At 37.5% G+C, this 14,569-nt stretch overlaps 1 protein-coding gene across 2 annotated transcripts in view; it reads right to left on the bottom strand.

Moving 5' to 3' along the window:
* Window positions 1-10,075: 10,075 nt before the first annotated feature.
* The window catches only part of TCEA1 (transcription elongation factor A1), a 40,824-nt gene continuing 36,330 nt past the window's right edge, over window positions 10,076-14,569 (bottom strand). For both annotated transcript variants that reach the window (XM_044245594.1, XM_044245593.1), the window contains exons 9-10: window positions 13,424-13,495; window positions 10,076-11,674 (exon numbers count right to left, since the gene is read on the bottom strand). In XM_044245594.1, coding sequence (XP_044101529.1) covers window positions 11,666-11,674; window positions 13,424-13,495 — 81 coding nt within the window. In that variant the 3' untranslated portion in view covers window positions 10,076-11,665. The remainder of the gene's footprint in view (window positions 11,675-13,423; window positions 13,496-14,569) is intronic.

Raw genomic sequence — 14,569 nt, 5'->3', positions numbered from 1 at the left:
GAATCTGTGTATGTGTGTGCACGTGTGTCTCTAACGGTTAATGAAAGTACTGTGCTTTTAAGTGGATGAGTCGCACCTGTTTGGTAAGAGAAGTAGTGTTTAGAAAATGCATTTGTTGAAAAGTTACCATGATTTTATTATCAGAATCTGCCAACTTAGAGAATGAATTTTTAATTTGCAACTTAGGCCCGTTCATAACGGAACTTCCAAATAAATATATTTTCATTTTTATTCTTCAAAGAAATACGGGCATTTTCAGTCTAAAAAAATAAAGCACAAGAGTTTTATCTCCATTTTTATTCCACATGTTAAATATTGGGGACTATAAGATGAAGTAAGTAGGGAGATCTACAAGGTATCATTTAGCTACCAGGCTAGGATTCTGACTTTTTAATTTTTCTTAAAGATTTTATTCATTTATTTATTTGACAGACAGAGGCACAGCGAGAGAGGGAACACAACCAACAGGAGTGAGAGAAAAGCAGGCTTCCCACTAAGCAGGGAGCCCGACGCGGGACTCGATCCCAGGACCCTGGGATCATGACCTGAGCTGAAGGCAGACGCTTAAAAACTGAGCCACCCAGGAATCCCAGGATTCCGATTTTTAGATCCCACTATTTATAATTGTAGGCACATGAAATAACTTTAACAACTTCCGGGTAAAACTAGTAGTTTGTATCCCTGAGTCATCCTGAAGAAACCCATCGCTGCAGTGAATGGGAAAGGCCTCCAAAATCTGGAACAGTTTGAGTAGTGGGTTAGAAATTACATGCAAGGGGCCCATGGCAGGCTTCACCCCATGGCGGGGGGGTGCGGGGGGGATGGTCTTTCCTTCTGGTTACCCTCACCTGGCCTGATGATTTCTTCATTACTCTCTTCAAGCCACAGACTAATAAATAAGCCCCTTATCCTCAGTCAAATATCTTAACCTCCTACTTAATGGTGAAAGTGGGTCCCCACCCACTTCATCTTCCCATGTAACCTACAAATATGTCTGGATGGACATCTGTTCTCACCTCCGTCAGTCCAGTGCCAGAGGATAATGGGCTCTTTTCTCCTTTTCAAGGCACCCTTACATGGGTCTTTAATGCCATTGTCTACAGCCTCATTTTTTCACTAGACAGAGGACATAACTGTGATTGGGGTTAAAAACTCTGCCCTCTGGTTTACATGTAAGTAAGGATGATAGGTGTCCATGGCCGCGATGGTATACTGTAGCAAGTACTAGAACAGGGAGGAACTGAGACAGAGGAGTCTTGAGGGTCCACAGAAGATTTTGGCAGAGGATGTGAGGGGGTGTGTGGGTGTTGGGGCAGAGTTGTAGGGAAGGTATTTGTAATTGAAGCAATCCCATATGAGTCTAGTTGGAAACATGCAGTGTATGAAGTGACTGTTAAGACAGATAAAAGATGTCAAGACGTCAGCTGGATGTCTCGATCTGGGTGGTTGAGATTTTAGGCTGGAGTATTTGGGATTTTTTCCACACAGATGAATAAGATTGCTAGAAGAGTTAGAGTATGAAAGGAGCTAAGGGTAAATCCTGGCATCAGTGGACCAAGAAATAAGAGGTTCCAAAGAAAATTTAGAAGGATTTGCCTTCTCGGTTCCATTAAGAAAGTGGGAGATATGGCAGCAAATGAACAGTGGGAGGCACTCCACTCCCTCTATTCCCTCATGCTCCTGTGTCCTCAGTCTGACCTTGAGATTTTCCCACACCACGTGGGTCCTTGGGTTCCCCAATTCGAAAGGAGCCTGTATAAGATAACTGCTGACTCCCCTTCCTTTCCCATTAGACTTGGCACTCCCACTGTCTCCATTTGCTCATCTCTGCATGTGCTTCTTGTACCACGGCAGCGCACCCCTCCACATGGCGGGATCTCCACCAGCCCAGCCTGACGCCACCGCACTCACAGTTGACTGCCCAGCTCCCTGACACTGCCCGTGCCTCACTGGAAACACAGCTTCCTTGTCTCTTGCTCTCTGTGTCGTCCTCTTCTCCCTCCACTCCCCTCCCAGCCAGACTGACTGCTGCTCACTGCTTGATGCTGGGTACGTAGTCTTTCTGGGCCTCTTTCCTCGCCTATAGAAACGGGGATAATAATGGTACCTTATCCCTAGCATTGCTGTTTAGATTTTTACCCCCAAAGGAGACAGAATTTTACTGAATATAGTGGAAGCGAGCCGCGGGCCTGACATTGAAGGAGACTGTAGGCTTGCTGTGCAGATTCAAACCAACCCACGTGGGGGCGCCTGGCTGGCTCAGTCAGTAGGGTACAGGCTTCTTGATCTCAGGGTGTGAGTTCCAGCCACTGTTGGGTGTAGAGATTGTGTAGAGCTTATTTGAAATCTTTAGGGGCACCTGGGTGGCTCAGTCAATTAAGCATCTGCCTTGGGCTCAAGTGATGATCTCTAGAGGTCCTGGGATAGAACCCTAAATGGAGCTCCCTGCTCAACCAGGAGTCTGCTTCTCCCTCTCCCACTCCCTGCCTCTCCCAATTGTGCACTCCTTGCTCTCTCCCAAATAAAATCTTTTAAAAAAAATAATAAAAATGAAATTTTTTTTAAAGACAAAAAAAAAAAAAAACCCCTAATCCATCTAAAATATATTAAGCAGTCACTGGATGTTAGTTATTGATTTTATTATCTACTAAATGCCACGGCCTCCAAGGATTAGGCTTTAGCTTACTTTTGGTTCCCCTTTTCATTGTTTAAATTACCACCAACACGTTCTATATGGGGGATCAGAAGAGACACATGAGAAATATTTTGGGGTTAAGATCAGCAGGGCTTGGTGACTGTGCAAGTCACCATATGGTTCCCCTTCTAATCTATATGGTTCCCCTTCTCATTGTTTCAATTACCGCCAACACGTTCATGGCTACCAGGTAAAACCAGGGGTAGACTTCCTCGAGCTCTTCATAATCAGCTGCCTGTTGGACATCTCCCTTTGCATATCCCACAGAGAAGTGAAATTCATCTTAATTCTGACTTGTCGTCCTGCTGCCCCCCTCCCTCCAAGCCTCACCCCTGCCTATCTGCCCAATTACCCAGCCAGTCACCTAAGCTCTTCTCTAAGTGCTAATTTCTTCCTTGTTTCTCCTTGCACAGTCACCAAGCCCTGCTGATCTTAACTCCAAAATATTTCTCCTGTGTCTCTTCTGATCCCCATTACCTCCCATCTGCCAGTAAGTGGTCTCCCTGCCCCCATCTCAGCCTTTCAAAGCCACCTTTCAAAATGCCACAAGGTGACCTTTCACACATAAATCTGCTTGTCACCCTCCCTCTGCTCCTTAGAATCTTCAGTTAATTCCCGACTGCCCGGAGTACCAATACCAAATTTCAGGTATGAGATACAAGCAAGGGCCTCTATATATATAGTTGGGTTATGCTTCCTAGCCAACCCTCCACATATACTCTAGAATATATACTTATAGGCAAGTATATCCTTTCATAACTGTTCATAACTTTCATAACATAACATAACTTTCATAACTGCTCATCCTGTTCCTACTTTCTGCTGCCCCCACTCCTCTCTACAATGCCACCCTTCACTCAGTGAACTGTCATTCTTTTAAGATTTACCTCACACATCACTGCCCAAAGGAAACCTTACCTGACCTCTTGATTCATCCATTTGGTGCCATTCTTAAGTATTCTGGGATTTTCCTGTTATCATCTGAGTTTACCAATTATGTTGGCTTATCTGTCTTTCCCATTAGACTATAAGCTCCAGTGGCACTGAAAATATACTTTACCCTGTATCTAGTTAAAAACAGTATTCAATAAATGTTTGTAGAACTGGAGAGTTATAGCATGAAACTGAAATTCCCATAGTTATAGAACAAAAATTCCATGCCAAATTTATTTTACAATGTGTCACATCTCAGAAAGAGATCATCACAGCCCATGTGGCTATAGAGCTCACTAAAACTACAAACCAATCCGGTGGGTAATTGCTAGTGACATCTATGTATATGAAAGAATCCTAGAGCAGTCCCAAAAGGATCATACAAATTCAATGTAATTCTAAGGTTTTTAAGAATTCTTAAGTAAACTTTGAAGGGATTATTTTGTTGGGATAGATGACACTCCATTTGGGAAAAAATGGATACATAAACAAATATAAATTCCAAACTGTCTAAAGATCTAAAATTTTTTTAAAAAGAGAACATTATTAGAATATAGGAAGAGAACACTGGCCACACTTTTGTAACTCAGATGGAAAAGGTCCTCCTCAGCAAAACATAAAACCCAGAAACCATAAAATAATAATAGATTGGATAGTATGAAAAAAAACAAGTTAAATTCTGTGCCACAGAGACAACATAAAAAGAATTAAAACACAAATATCAGTGGGGCGCCTGGGTGGCTCAGTGGGTTAAAGCCTTTGCCTTCGGCTTAGGTCATGATCCCAGGGTCCTGGGATCGAGCCCCACATCAGGCTCTCTGCTCAGCAGGAAGCCTGTTTTCTCCTCTCTCTGCCTGCTTCTCTGCCTACTTGTGATCTCTGTCAGATAAATAAATAAAATCTTAAAACACACACACACACACAAATATCAGGCTATAAAACACTGTAAAATTACTATGCAGAATGCATTAGGAGTACCTACAAACTAACAAGACAACTCTATAGAGTAAAAAAGAAAGACACAATAAAAACAGAGCTAACATAATAAATCAACTGGCTATAAACAAGATGAGCATAATAAATACAAAAAGATAATCCTATGAATTCGAATTAAAATGAGAGGATATTGGTTCCTATTTCCTCCCTAGATTTGCCCCAACCATAAGGTTCAATACTCAGTATTATTAGCAAAGGTGTCAGGAAATGGGCCTTTATATCCTGTTGACAGGTAGATAAACTAGTTTGACTTTTTGGAAAGCAATCTGGCAATATCTATCATATAAATGTGCATTTCCATTAGCTAGCCAGCTAAATTGTTAAGAACATCAAAACAATGGGGAAGAGTCTATTTTTTTTAAGATTCTATTTATTTATTTGACAGACAGAGATCACAAGCAGCAGAGAGCTAGGCAGATAGAGGGGGAAGCAGGCTCCCTGCTGAGCAGAGAGCCCAACGTGGGCTCCATCCCAGGATCCTGGGATTGTGACCTGAACTGAAGGCAGAGGCTTTAGCCCACTGAGCCACCCAGGCACCCCTGGAGAAGAGTCTTTAAAGGAAATGTTATATATGTGCATAGACTGCTCTACAGTGAAAATGAATCCCATATATCTATACCCACTCAGAAGCAGTGTTAGGTCAACTGTTTAAGGAAAAAAGCACATTTTAGGATATGTATGTGTGCCTATTTATGTTAATAATGGCCATTCGAGGGGCATCTGGCTGCTTCAGTCGGTGGAGCATTCAATTCTTGATCTTAGGGTCATGAGTTTGAGCCCCACATTGGCCACAGAGACTTTTTTTTTTTTTTTTTAAGATTTCACCCATTTATTTGACAGAGAGAGATGCAGCAAGAGAGGGAGCACAAGCAGAGGGAGTGGGAGAGGGAGAAGCAGGCTTCCCACCAAGCAGGGAGCCCGATGCGGGGCTCAATCGCAGGACCCTGGATCATGACTCGAGCCAAAGGCAGACGCTTAATGACTGAGCCACCCAGGCGCCCCCTTATTTTTTTTAAATGGCCATTCTAAAACAATTCCCTCACTGACTAAGATGGGTACTACTTCAAGATCTCTACAAATTATTGTTTGGCCCTTCTTACAATTCTAAGGGAGGTTGGTATTACCCTTTACAGAGGTGACGTTCCTTGCTGTAAGTCTTACAGCTAATAAATGGTAGTCAGATTCAAATCTGTGCAGATCAAAAGCCTGTGCTCTTAACTACTATGCAACGCTGATTCCCTAGGAAGAGAACTAGAAAGCCTAGTATGATTACATACACACAAATACAGACACAGAGAAAATTACAGAGCCAGGGAGATCATTTTTAGTTCATGGTTTTGACCTAAAAGACAAAGGTAATAAAACCAGTTTCATAGGTGATAGTTAAAAGTAGCCTTGACCAATCTCTTCTGCCCTCATGACTCATGAAGGCTCAGGTAACCAGTTTTTCTTTTTAAAACATAACATGACAAGCATTTATTAAAAAATCAGTCTTCATTAAAAAAATAAACTTAAAAAATAAAAATCAGCCTTCATATATAATGGACAATAACTACTGTCTTAGATAAGGCAGCTTTTTTTTCTTCCACTAGTTACTGAATTTGGAGCTAAACCATCTAAGCTTTCTTTCCTAGTATGTACATAAGCAAAAACTTCTATTTTGAGTCATCTAAAGTACAACAGTCACCAAGCAGGATTCTTCCTGAATAATGCCAACTTAATCTCATGGGAGATGAAGTTGTGGCCTTGGCATTATAAACTATCAACCTGAATGAACTGTCCCAGCGGAATACAGTGGAAAAGCAAATAATCAAAATATTAATTATAAGAAAAGTAGAAGTTAAAACTTTATTAGCCTAAGAATGAGAAGTCTGAGTAAAGGAGTAATTATCTACTTAAGCTTAAAAATCTTTAAAATTAATGGTATGGTGGGCGCCTGGGTGGCTCAGTGGGTTAAGCCGCTGCCTTCGGCTCAGGTCATGATCTCAGGGTCCTAGGATTGAGTCCCGCATCGGGCTCTCTGCTCAGCAGGGAGCCTGCTTCCCTCTCTCTCTCTCTCTGCCTGCCTCTCCATCTACTTGTGATTTCTCTCTGTCAAATAAATAAATAAAATCTTTAAAAAGAAATTAATGGTATGGTGACTATAGTTACTATATTGTCTATTTTAGAAGCTGCTAAGAAAGTAGATCTTAAAAGTTCTCATCAGAATAAAGTATTGTAATTTTGTGTGGTAAGTGATGTTAACTACTTATTGTGACATCATTTTGCAAAATATACACATACTGAATCATTATTGTACACCTAAAATTAATACCATATTATATGTCCATTATATTTCAAAATTTTTTAAAATGGGAAGTGGGGTACCTCGGCAGCTCAGTCAGTTAAGGTGTCTCACTCTTGATTTTGGCTCAGGTCATGATTTCAGTGCTGTGATAACAAGCTCTACATCAGGCTACATAATGGGCGTGGAGCCTGCTTAAGATAATTCCCTTTCCAAGTCTCTCTGACCCTCCCACCCCCCAACAACAAAATAATAAATAAGTAATAAATAAAGTTTTTAACAGGGAGAAGATTAAGCATTTGGTCTTATGGACTTGTTCCAATGAATTTTAAAACAGGATTAGGACTGCAATCATTAAGAGGGGAAATAATGGACAGATTAGTGAAAAACTCCTGAGGTAAATCAGGCTGATAAATAACTTGTGACTTTAATTGCCCTTCCAGATCACCTATGCTTCTTCTGCAATTACCTGGATATCTCAGTAGTACTCTCAAAGCTTTTTGTATTCTGATAGCAGTACTTTTATTTAGAATCATTTTATATTTACCCAATTCAAATATTTATCCAAAACAATTTAGGATTTTTAAAAAATTTTTCAGTTGCTTGTTACAGAAATCTATCTGAAACTAGCTTAAACACAAAGGAAATTGACTGGCTTGCATAAGCAGGAAGTCCAGAGTGGTTCTAGCTACAGCAAGTTCAGATCCAGACATTCAGTGTTATCCAGACCTTCTCTCCATCTCAACTGCCTTCACCTTTGCCACACACAAAGGACTCTGTATATTGTAGGCAAAATGGTGTAACAAGCCCCAGATGCAGTTCCTGCTAGTTCAGCTATTCCAGTAGGGATAGCATTTATCATCTTTCAGAGAGCAACCCCACAGAAGGGGCATGAGGTAGAGTAGGATGGTGAATGACAGACCCCCAAGGTCAAACAGAAGTGAGAAGGCATCCCCAAAATCAATCAGACAAGATGTCTAGGAACTACTGCCAAAAAGACAAGAGGCAGAGCTAAGCCACTCCATTCCACTGCTTTTATGGTTTGTGCTTTTTTATTTTACATCAGCTATACTTTCAATTGGCATTATTATAAAAATAATTTGGATATATACTGTAAACCATATTTAAGGGTTTAAAAAATCCTGAGGTGTTTTGAGTGTTTTAAGTGTTTTGAGCTGGTCATATGGCAGGTCATATATGAAATGCTGTTGCTATAATGTCATGCATTAAGGGGAAAAATTAATAACTAACTATCTTTTTATAGCACCCAGGGAGAGGAATCAGAACAAGTCATTTGAGGTAGTCCTCTGTGCTTTCATTTTCTATCCACTAGTTGGGTAAACAAGTATAGGAATACCCAGGTTCACTTGAAAAAAGAAAAAAAACTTTTTTCAAATAATATAATAAAAACTGTTACATCACTTTGCAGAATTCAAGTACCAAAAGAGATCTCCCAAGACTCTGGATTCATTACATTTCTTCCTTTAAGGCTGGGAGTCTAAAACATTGACAACCAGTAGCTATTTATCCTACTTCTACAGGTCCTCAACACATGGGATACTCCTCACATCACAGCTCCTGTATGGTCAAGAATAAATGTAATGCACAAACACAAAGATAACCAGGAAAAACTACTTCCTGAGCATCTACTGTGTGACAAGTATACTTCTAGGTGTTAAAGATACAGCAGTTAACAATTTTCTCATAAAAACTTACTGACTCCATCTTTACTAAGTTAACAGCTATTGGTTATCTAGTAAAGCCACATGACTTCCCATACACATGTTTTATTACTTTTGACTGACTTCAGTTAACCTTTCTGCAACATAATTCTTCCATTACTACCTAGGAACTTGTCAATCAGTAACTGTTCTACTTACTATAAAGCATCATCTTCAACCCTGGTACTTTTCTTATTTTGGAAACTGACAAAAATGTGTGGCTTTTATGTCAGTGACTAATTCACATCACATTTCCCAGTGGGATATTCAACTCTTCTTAAATGGCTAATTTTCTATAGCAGAAATGTGTGTGTGTGTGAGAAGAGCTGGAGGAAGAAGAGCAATTACAGATTAAAATTCTTTAAACCATAACATTCTAATTGCAGTTTTTATTTTGAGAAGTAAATTCAATTCCAATCACTGAATTACACTTTGACCTCTAAGAACAATCACTGTGTACCTATAAAAATTCAAAGTATATTTTATTTCTTTCAGTATCTTTTTAATAAAATTATTCTCCATTTGTTATATACAAATTTCAATGTTTGGGTATATATAAATATTTCAAGGGTGCCTGGGTGGCTCAGTCAGTTAACTGTCTGACTCTTGGTTTCAGATCAGGTCACGATCTCACGGGTCGTGGGATCAAGCCCCAACAAGCCCCAACTCAGAATCTATTTAAGGATTCTCTCCCTCTGCTCCTTCTCCAACTCATTCTCTCTAATAAATAAATCTTTATAAAAGTATTTCGTCACTTTTGCCATGTCTTCCCAAAAGTTGTAAACCAATGCTCATCACCTCTGAGCTAGAAAACCAAAATGGTTATTTTCTGCTTTCCCAGGATGGTCCTTCATTAATTCTCACTGCCTATGTCTCATTTAATTCTTCTGTATATTCATTTTACACAGCTACTTTTACTTCCCAGTACTTTGCAACTGGCTAGTATTTTTCTCTACTAAGACTATGTGGTCTCATATTGTGTATGTGCACACACAGGATATGCTTGATGCTCTACTGAGAACCACTCCTCTCCCTCACCAGGAGTCCAGGAAAAGAGAAGGGAAAAACATGTTCTCTGCACTGCTCAGTATTAGTCTCTACTTAAAACTAGGAAGGCATCACCTAATTAAAACTATCCTCTAAAAACACCTTAGTAGTTGGGGACACTTGGGTGGCTCAGTTAAGTATCTGACTCCTGTTTTCAGCTCAGGTCATGATCTCAGTCACAGGATTGAGCCCTACTTTGGGCTCTGCACTCGGCATGGAGGCTGCTTGGGATTTTCTCTCTCTCTCTCTACCCCCTCACAGCCCTCCCTGCACACCCAGATGCCCACACTCTCTCTCTAAAATAAATAAATAAATAACTATCTTAGTAGTTGTGGGGGGAAACCTTTGAAACATAAGGTAGAGCAGCTGTCAATATCTAAATAAAATGACAAAATGTGATACATGTTTAATAACAAGAAACTTTATTGAATTACAAATTTAAAAATGGATCACTTAATTTAAAAGTGTGACTATTTTAGTTTTATTCTTCCAAAACTCATTCTTCCAAAAATGCACTTTATTATTTAAGTGATAAAGTTAATCTGTGAAATAACAAAGTAGAGATAGGATGGTACCAGTGGGCCAATGCTCATATATGTGGTCCTAACATGAACCTTTAATGTTGCTTTCTGTATTACATCAAATTGATTTGCATTTAAAAAAATGGGAAAAGGGAGCAAAGGGGAGTGCAAAGCATGTACTGAAGTCTTCCTATAGGAGTATGATAGAATACAGATTTAGCATGATAAAATGTGGCCTTTGTAAAAATGGCCTTTAAGATACACTAGAACAAGTGTACCCTAAGGAACATTCCCTAAGGAAATCACTTTTTCTTATTCCTAACAAAACAAATGGTACACATGTGAAAAATAAATTTTAAGTATAAGATCTGTACTGTAAAACCAACTGCATTATAGCCCATATATTTGGTTTGTTGAACAACCTCATTCATGGTGTAACAGAAAAAGACCAAATTCAACTCAGGACAAAAATATTTTCTATCAACCTCCATATGGAAAGACCACAGCTCTAATATCTATATAGTCCTTAAACTTAATCCTTGGTCAGTACAGATTTCCAAATCAAAAATCAAGTCATATCTGTTTATAGTAACTATACTGTACTAAAATGCTAATATTTCCTTCCAAGTTTGTCTTCCTATGAGGGGAAAAATGGTCAGAAGCTTTCATTCTTTGCCTATGCTGGGATTTATGAAAAACCTACCAAACTACAACAGTGTTCTGCAAAACTAAAGTACAACTACAAAGTCAAACAGGTAAATAAACAACAAAACCAAACTGATTTCAACAAAGTCAAGTCATGTTTCCAAAAGTAAAATCTAGTAAGAAAAAGTCATAAACATGTACAAGAAATGATTATCACAGTTAGTTACAAATGCAAAATAATATCTAATTATCCCAGACTTGTGAACATAATAATTAAGATAATCTCATAGGCTAGTTCAAATATTATGTACAATTTAGATAAGCTGGTCAAGTATTATCTGAATATACACCACATCTGATAAACTTATATTACCTTTTCTCCTCCTTTACTATTTGCACATATGTGCCAATATGGGGGAAAAATGTAATTTCCATTTTTATGTAGTAACTGAGAAGAAGAGTATTCCTACTTTGTGTGTTTGGACTTTTAAAAAGTTAAGGTTCATTTTCCTTTCAAAAGAAAAAAAAGTAAAAATAAATTGCCAGAAGTTTAACTGGTAAGAGTTTAATATCAACTTACTATAAAAATGAAAAAAATGTTTTGAAACAGAAACTATACAATTATTATGTGGTCTCCCTACTGATCTGAAACTACAGAAGGCATTTAAGGAAGGAATGCTATGTCAAAAACCAAGACTAACCCAAGGGATGTATGTTACTTTAAAAATCTGATTTGCACGTAAACTAGATGCTTGGCCTAGTTTTAAAGCTAATTACAAAATCCATTTTTTAATGGTCCAGATATTTTGCCATTTCTTCCAACTCAACAGAACTGTCAAAAAAAAAAAAAAGTATTTAATGAGATCTTTAAATACAGACAATGGGGTGTATCCCACCCCCCATTTAACATAGTATATACCTTATACTGATAAAAAAGAGGCATTTTTTAAAAAGATGTACTTCTCAGACATGAACAGACACCTACCTACGTGTTTGTTTTTTCCAATTTACAATCAGTAGGAATATATAACTGAAGAAATACTATCAATTTTTTTTATCAAGTACCCCTCTTCTTAATGTTTTTAGGTTAAAAAACAAAACAAAACAAAACAAAACTGAATTCCAACCTTGAACTTCCAAAGTAAGCCATCCTTGGGCATCAGCTTGCTACATTAAATTGACCTTTCTTAAATCCAAGAAGTACTATGTCAAAACTATGCTGCAATCTGCCTGTATTCAAAACCAACTGCAATATGCCCCGTAATAATAGAAATCATCATCATCATCACTATCATCCATTATGCAAAATAAATCTAAGAGCTATCTAGAAAAGCCAGACTTGCTCTACAGAACTAAAAATAATTTTAAAAAATGAATGTCCCTCTCTTTAACCAATGTAAAAAACTACTCAGGATGGGAGACACTATTTCAAATCATGACGACACTCTCAATACTAAACACTCTCAATACCAGTAACCTTCCCAACTCAGAACTACATCTTTGTATATAATAAAATGAGTAATGGTCTCAACCTCTAAAATAATATCTAGGGCCAAACCTATACGATATTTGTGGAGGATATTCCCCCATTGCCTAGCTTTTAATTCATTTCTGACTTTCAGAAAATGTTTTAACTTAGGTGAATAATTCAAAAGGGCTAAATAATTCAAGAGCATTAAAGGGCTAAAGCTAGGTATAGCTTTAAAAAAAAAAAAAGAATCACATAAGCTTCACAAAACCAATAAATGCAACCATTTTTGAAATACCAACAATTAGCACTTTTTAAATATAGTATCTGTACTCTTCACTACAGCCTATGATGTAGATATTATTTACATTTAATATGTGAGAAAATTACAGTTCACTAATGATAAGAAGCAGAGTTCAAAACCTGTTTGGCTCCAAAGACTATATCCCTACCACGTGAGTCTCCCCAAATATATATCCCTAGCACTCGCATCTCCATTAACAATAAAAATGGTCTCAGAAGTGATTCTTCTCCCAAGTTTAAATTATATTTCTGTGGCTCACAAAAATCACTCAAAAAGGGATCATTTAAATAACACACACTTGCCTGTGTGGGGCTCATTCAAAAGTATATAAGCTATATGAAGTCTCAGTGAAAAGCCTACCAAACCATGAAAGTGCTCATCTGTTAATTCCTAAAATAAACACTAAAACCATCCTGTTGGATTTCAACAAAGTAATCTTTCCAGAATCAAAATCTATGAAGACAAGTAATACCCCAAATCTCTGAAGACAGAGTTTCCAGAAGTACAAGAGTCAAAGCAATTAAATGAGTATAAATGTATACAGGACTATGATACAGTAAGTGCAGCTAAGATTCAATCCTGTTACTCCCACACCAAAACCATATGAAGATAGAAAAATTAAATTAACATTAATTTCTAATACAGTACAATATAGTATATTCCTTTACAAATGGTTTGTCATGGACTTCAATAGTACTAGATAGCATGAGCAGATGTATATATTTAGATACCTAGGTAGTCTTATGAAAAGATGTGAAAAAAATCTATTATAAATGGATAAAATATGAATATAAGAAAGTGTCATATACCTTCCATCGATTTCCACATTCATTGCAGACAACAAATGTTGTCATCGGTTCATCAGCACTACGAGTTTGTACCTACAGTAAAATCAAGTGAAAAATATTATTTTTTAAAATACTATAAAAAGTCTAACCTAAATAAAAACATTCTACATTAAGAGATACAGTAACCACAACAGTACCACAATAAAATGTATAAGAGCCTGAAACAAGTTCAAATAAGCTAAGTAATGTCAAAAGGACACATATTTCAAAACTTTATTTTTCTAAGTCATTGTTTGTCTTTTCATGTTTAATTTATCCCAGATAAGTGGGAAAACCTTCTAAAGTCACACATACTTTTTATAAATGGCTAATAAATATTTAAAAATTTCATCATCACTAAGAAGCACAAAAATGTTAATTAAAAGATACATCAATCTTCTCTTATAAATTAACAGAGATGTAAAAATTATGAGTATTTCATTCTGAAAAATATAAACTGTCACAATCTTTCTAAAAGTTAGGCAGCAACAAAGTAAGAGCCTCAAATATCCATTCTTTCTGACCTAGGAACCTGACATCTAATCTATTGTAAGATGGTAATTGGAAACACAAAGACGGCTAAGTATCTGATCACAAAGTACAGATCAATATCACTAATCATTCGAGAAAGGCAAATGAAAACCACAAGGAATTATCATCTCACACCTGTTAGAATGGCTACTATGAAAAAGGCAAGAAATAACAAAAACTGCTGAGGATGTAGAGAGAAGGGAACTCCTATACACTGTTGACATGAATATAAACTGGCAAATCCATTGTAAAAAACAGGCCAGCAGATCCTCAAAAAATTAAAAATTATACTACCACACGGGAAGCCTGGCTGGCTCAGTTGGTAGAGCATGAAACTCTTGATCTTGGGGTCATAGCCCCACATTGGAGTGTAGACTTAAAAAAAAAAAAAAAAAAGGCAGAGTGAGCATAAAAAGTAAAAAAAAAAAAAAAAATTTAACTATCTTATGACCCAGCAATCCCATTCCACAAATACATCTGAAGAAAATGAAATCAATATCTCAGAGAGTTATCTACACACTCACATTCACTGCATTACTCACAATAGCCAAGATATGAAAACAATCTAAATGTCCTTCAGCGCAAGAATGGATAAAG

This window comes from Neovison vison, chromosome 4 (assembly GCF_020171115.1).
Source record: "Neovison vison isolate M4711 chromosome 4, ASM_NN_V1, whole genome shotgun sequence".
NCBI classification, from domain to species: domain Eukaryota; kingdom Metazoa; phylum Chordata; class Mammalia; order Carnivora; family Mustelidae; genus Neogale; species Neogale vison.
This window is presented reverse-complemented; position numbering and strand designations above follow the sequence as displayed.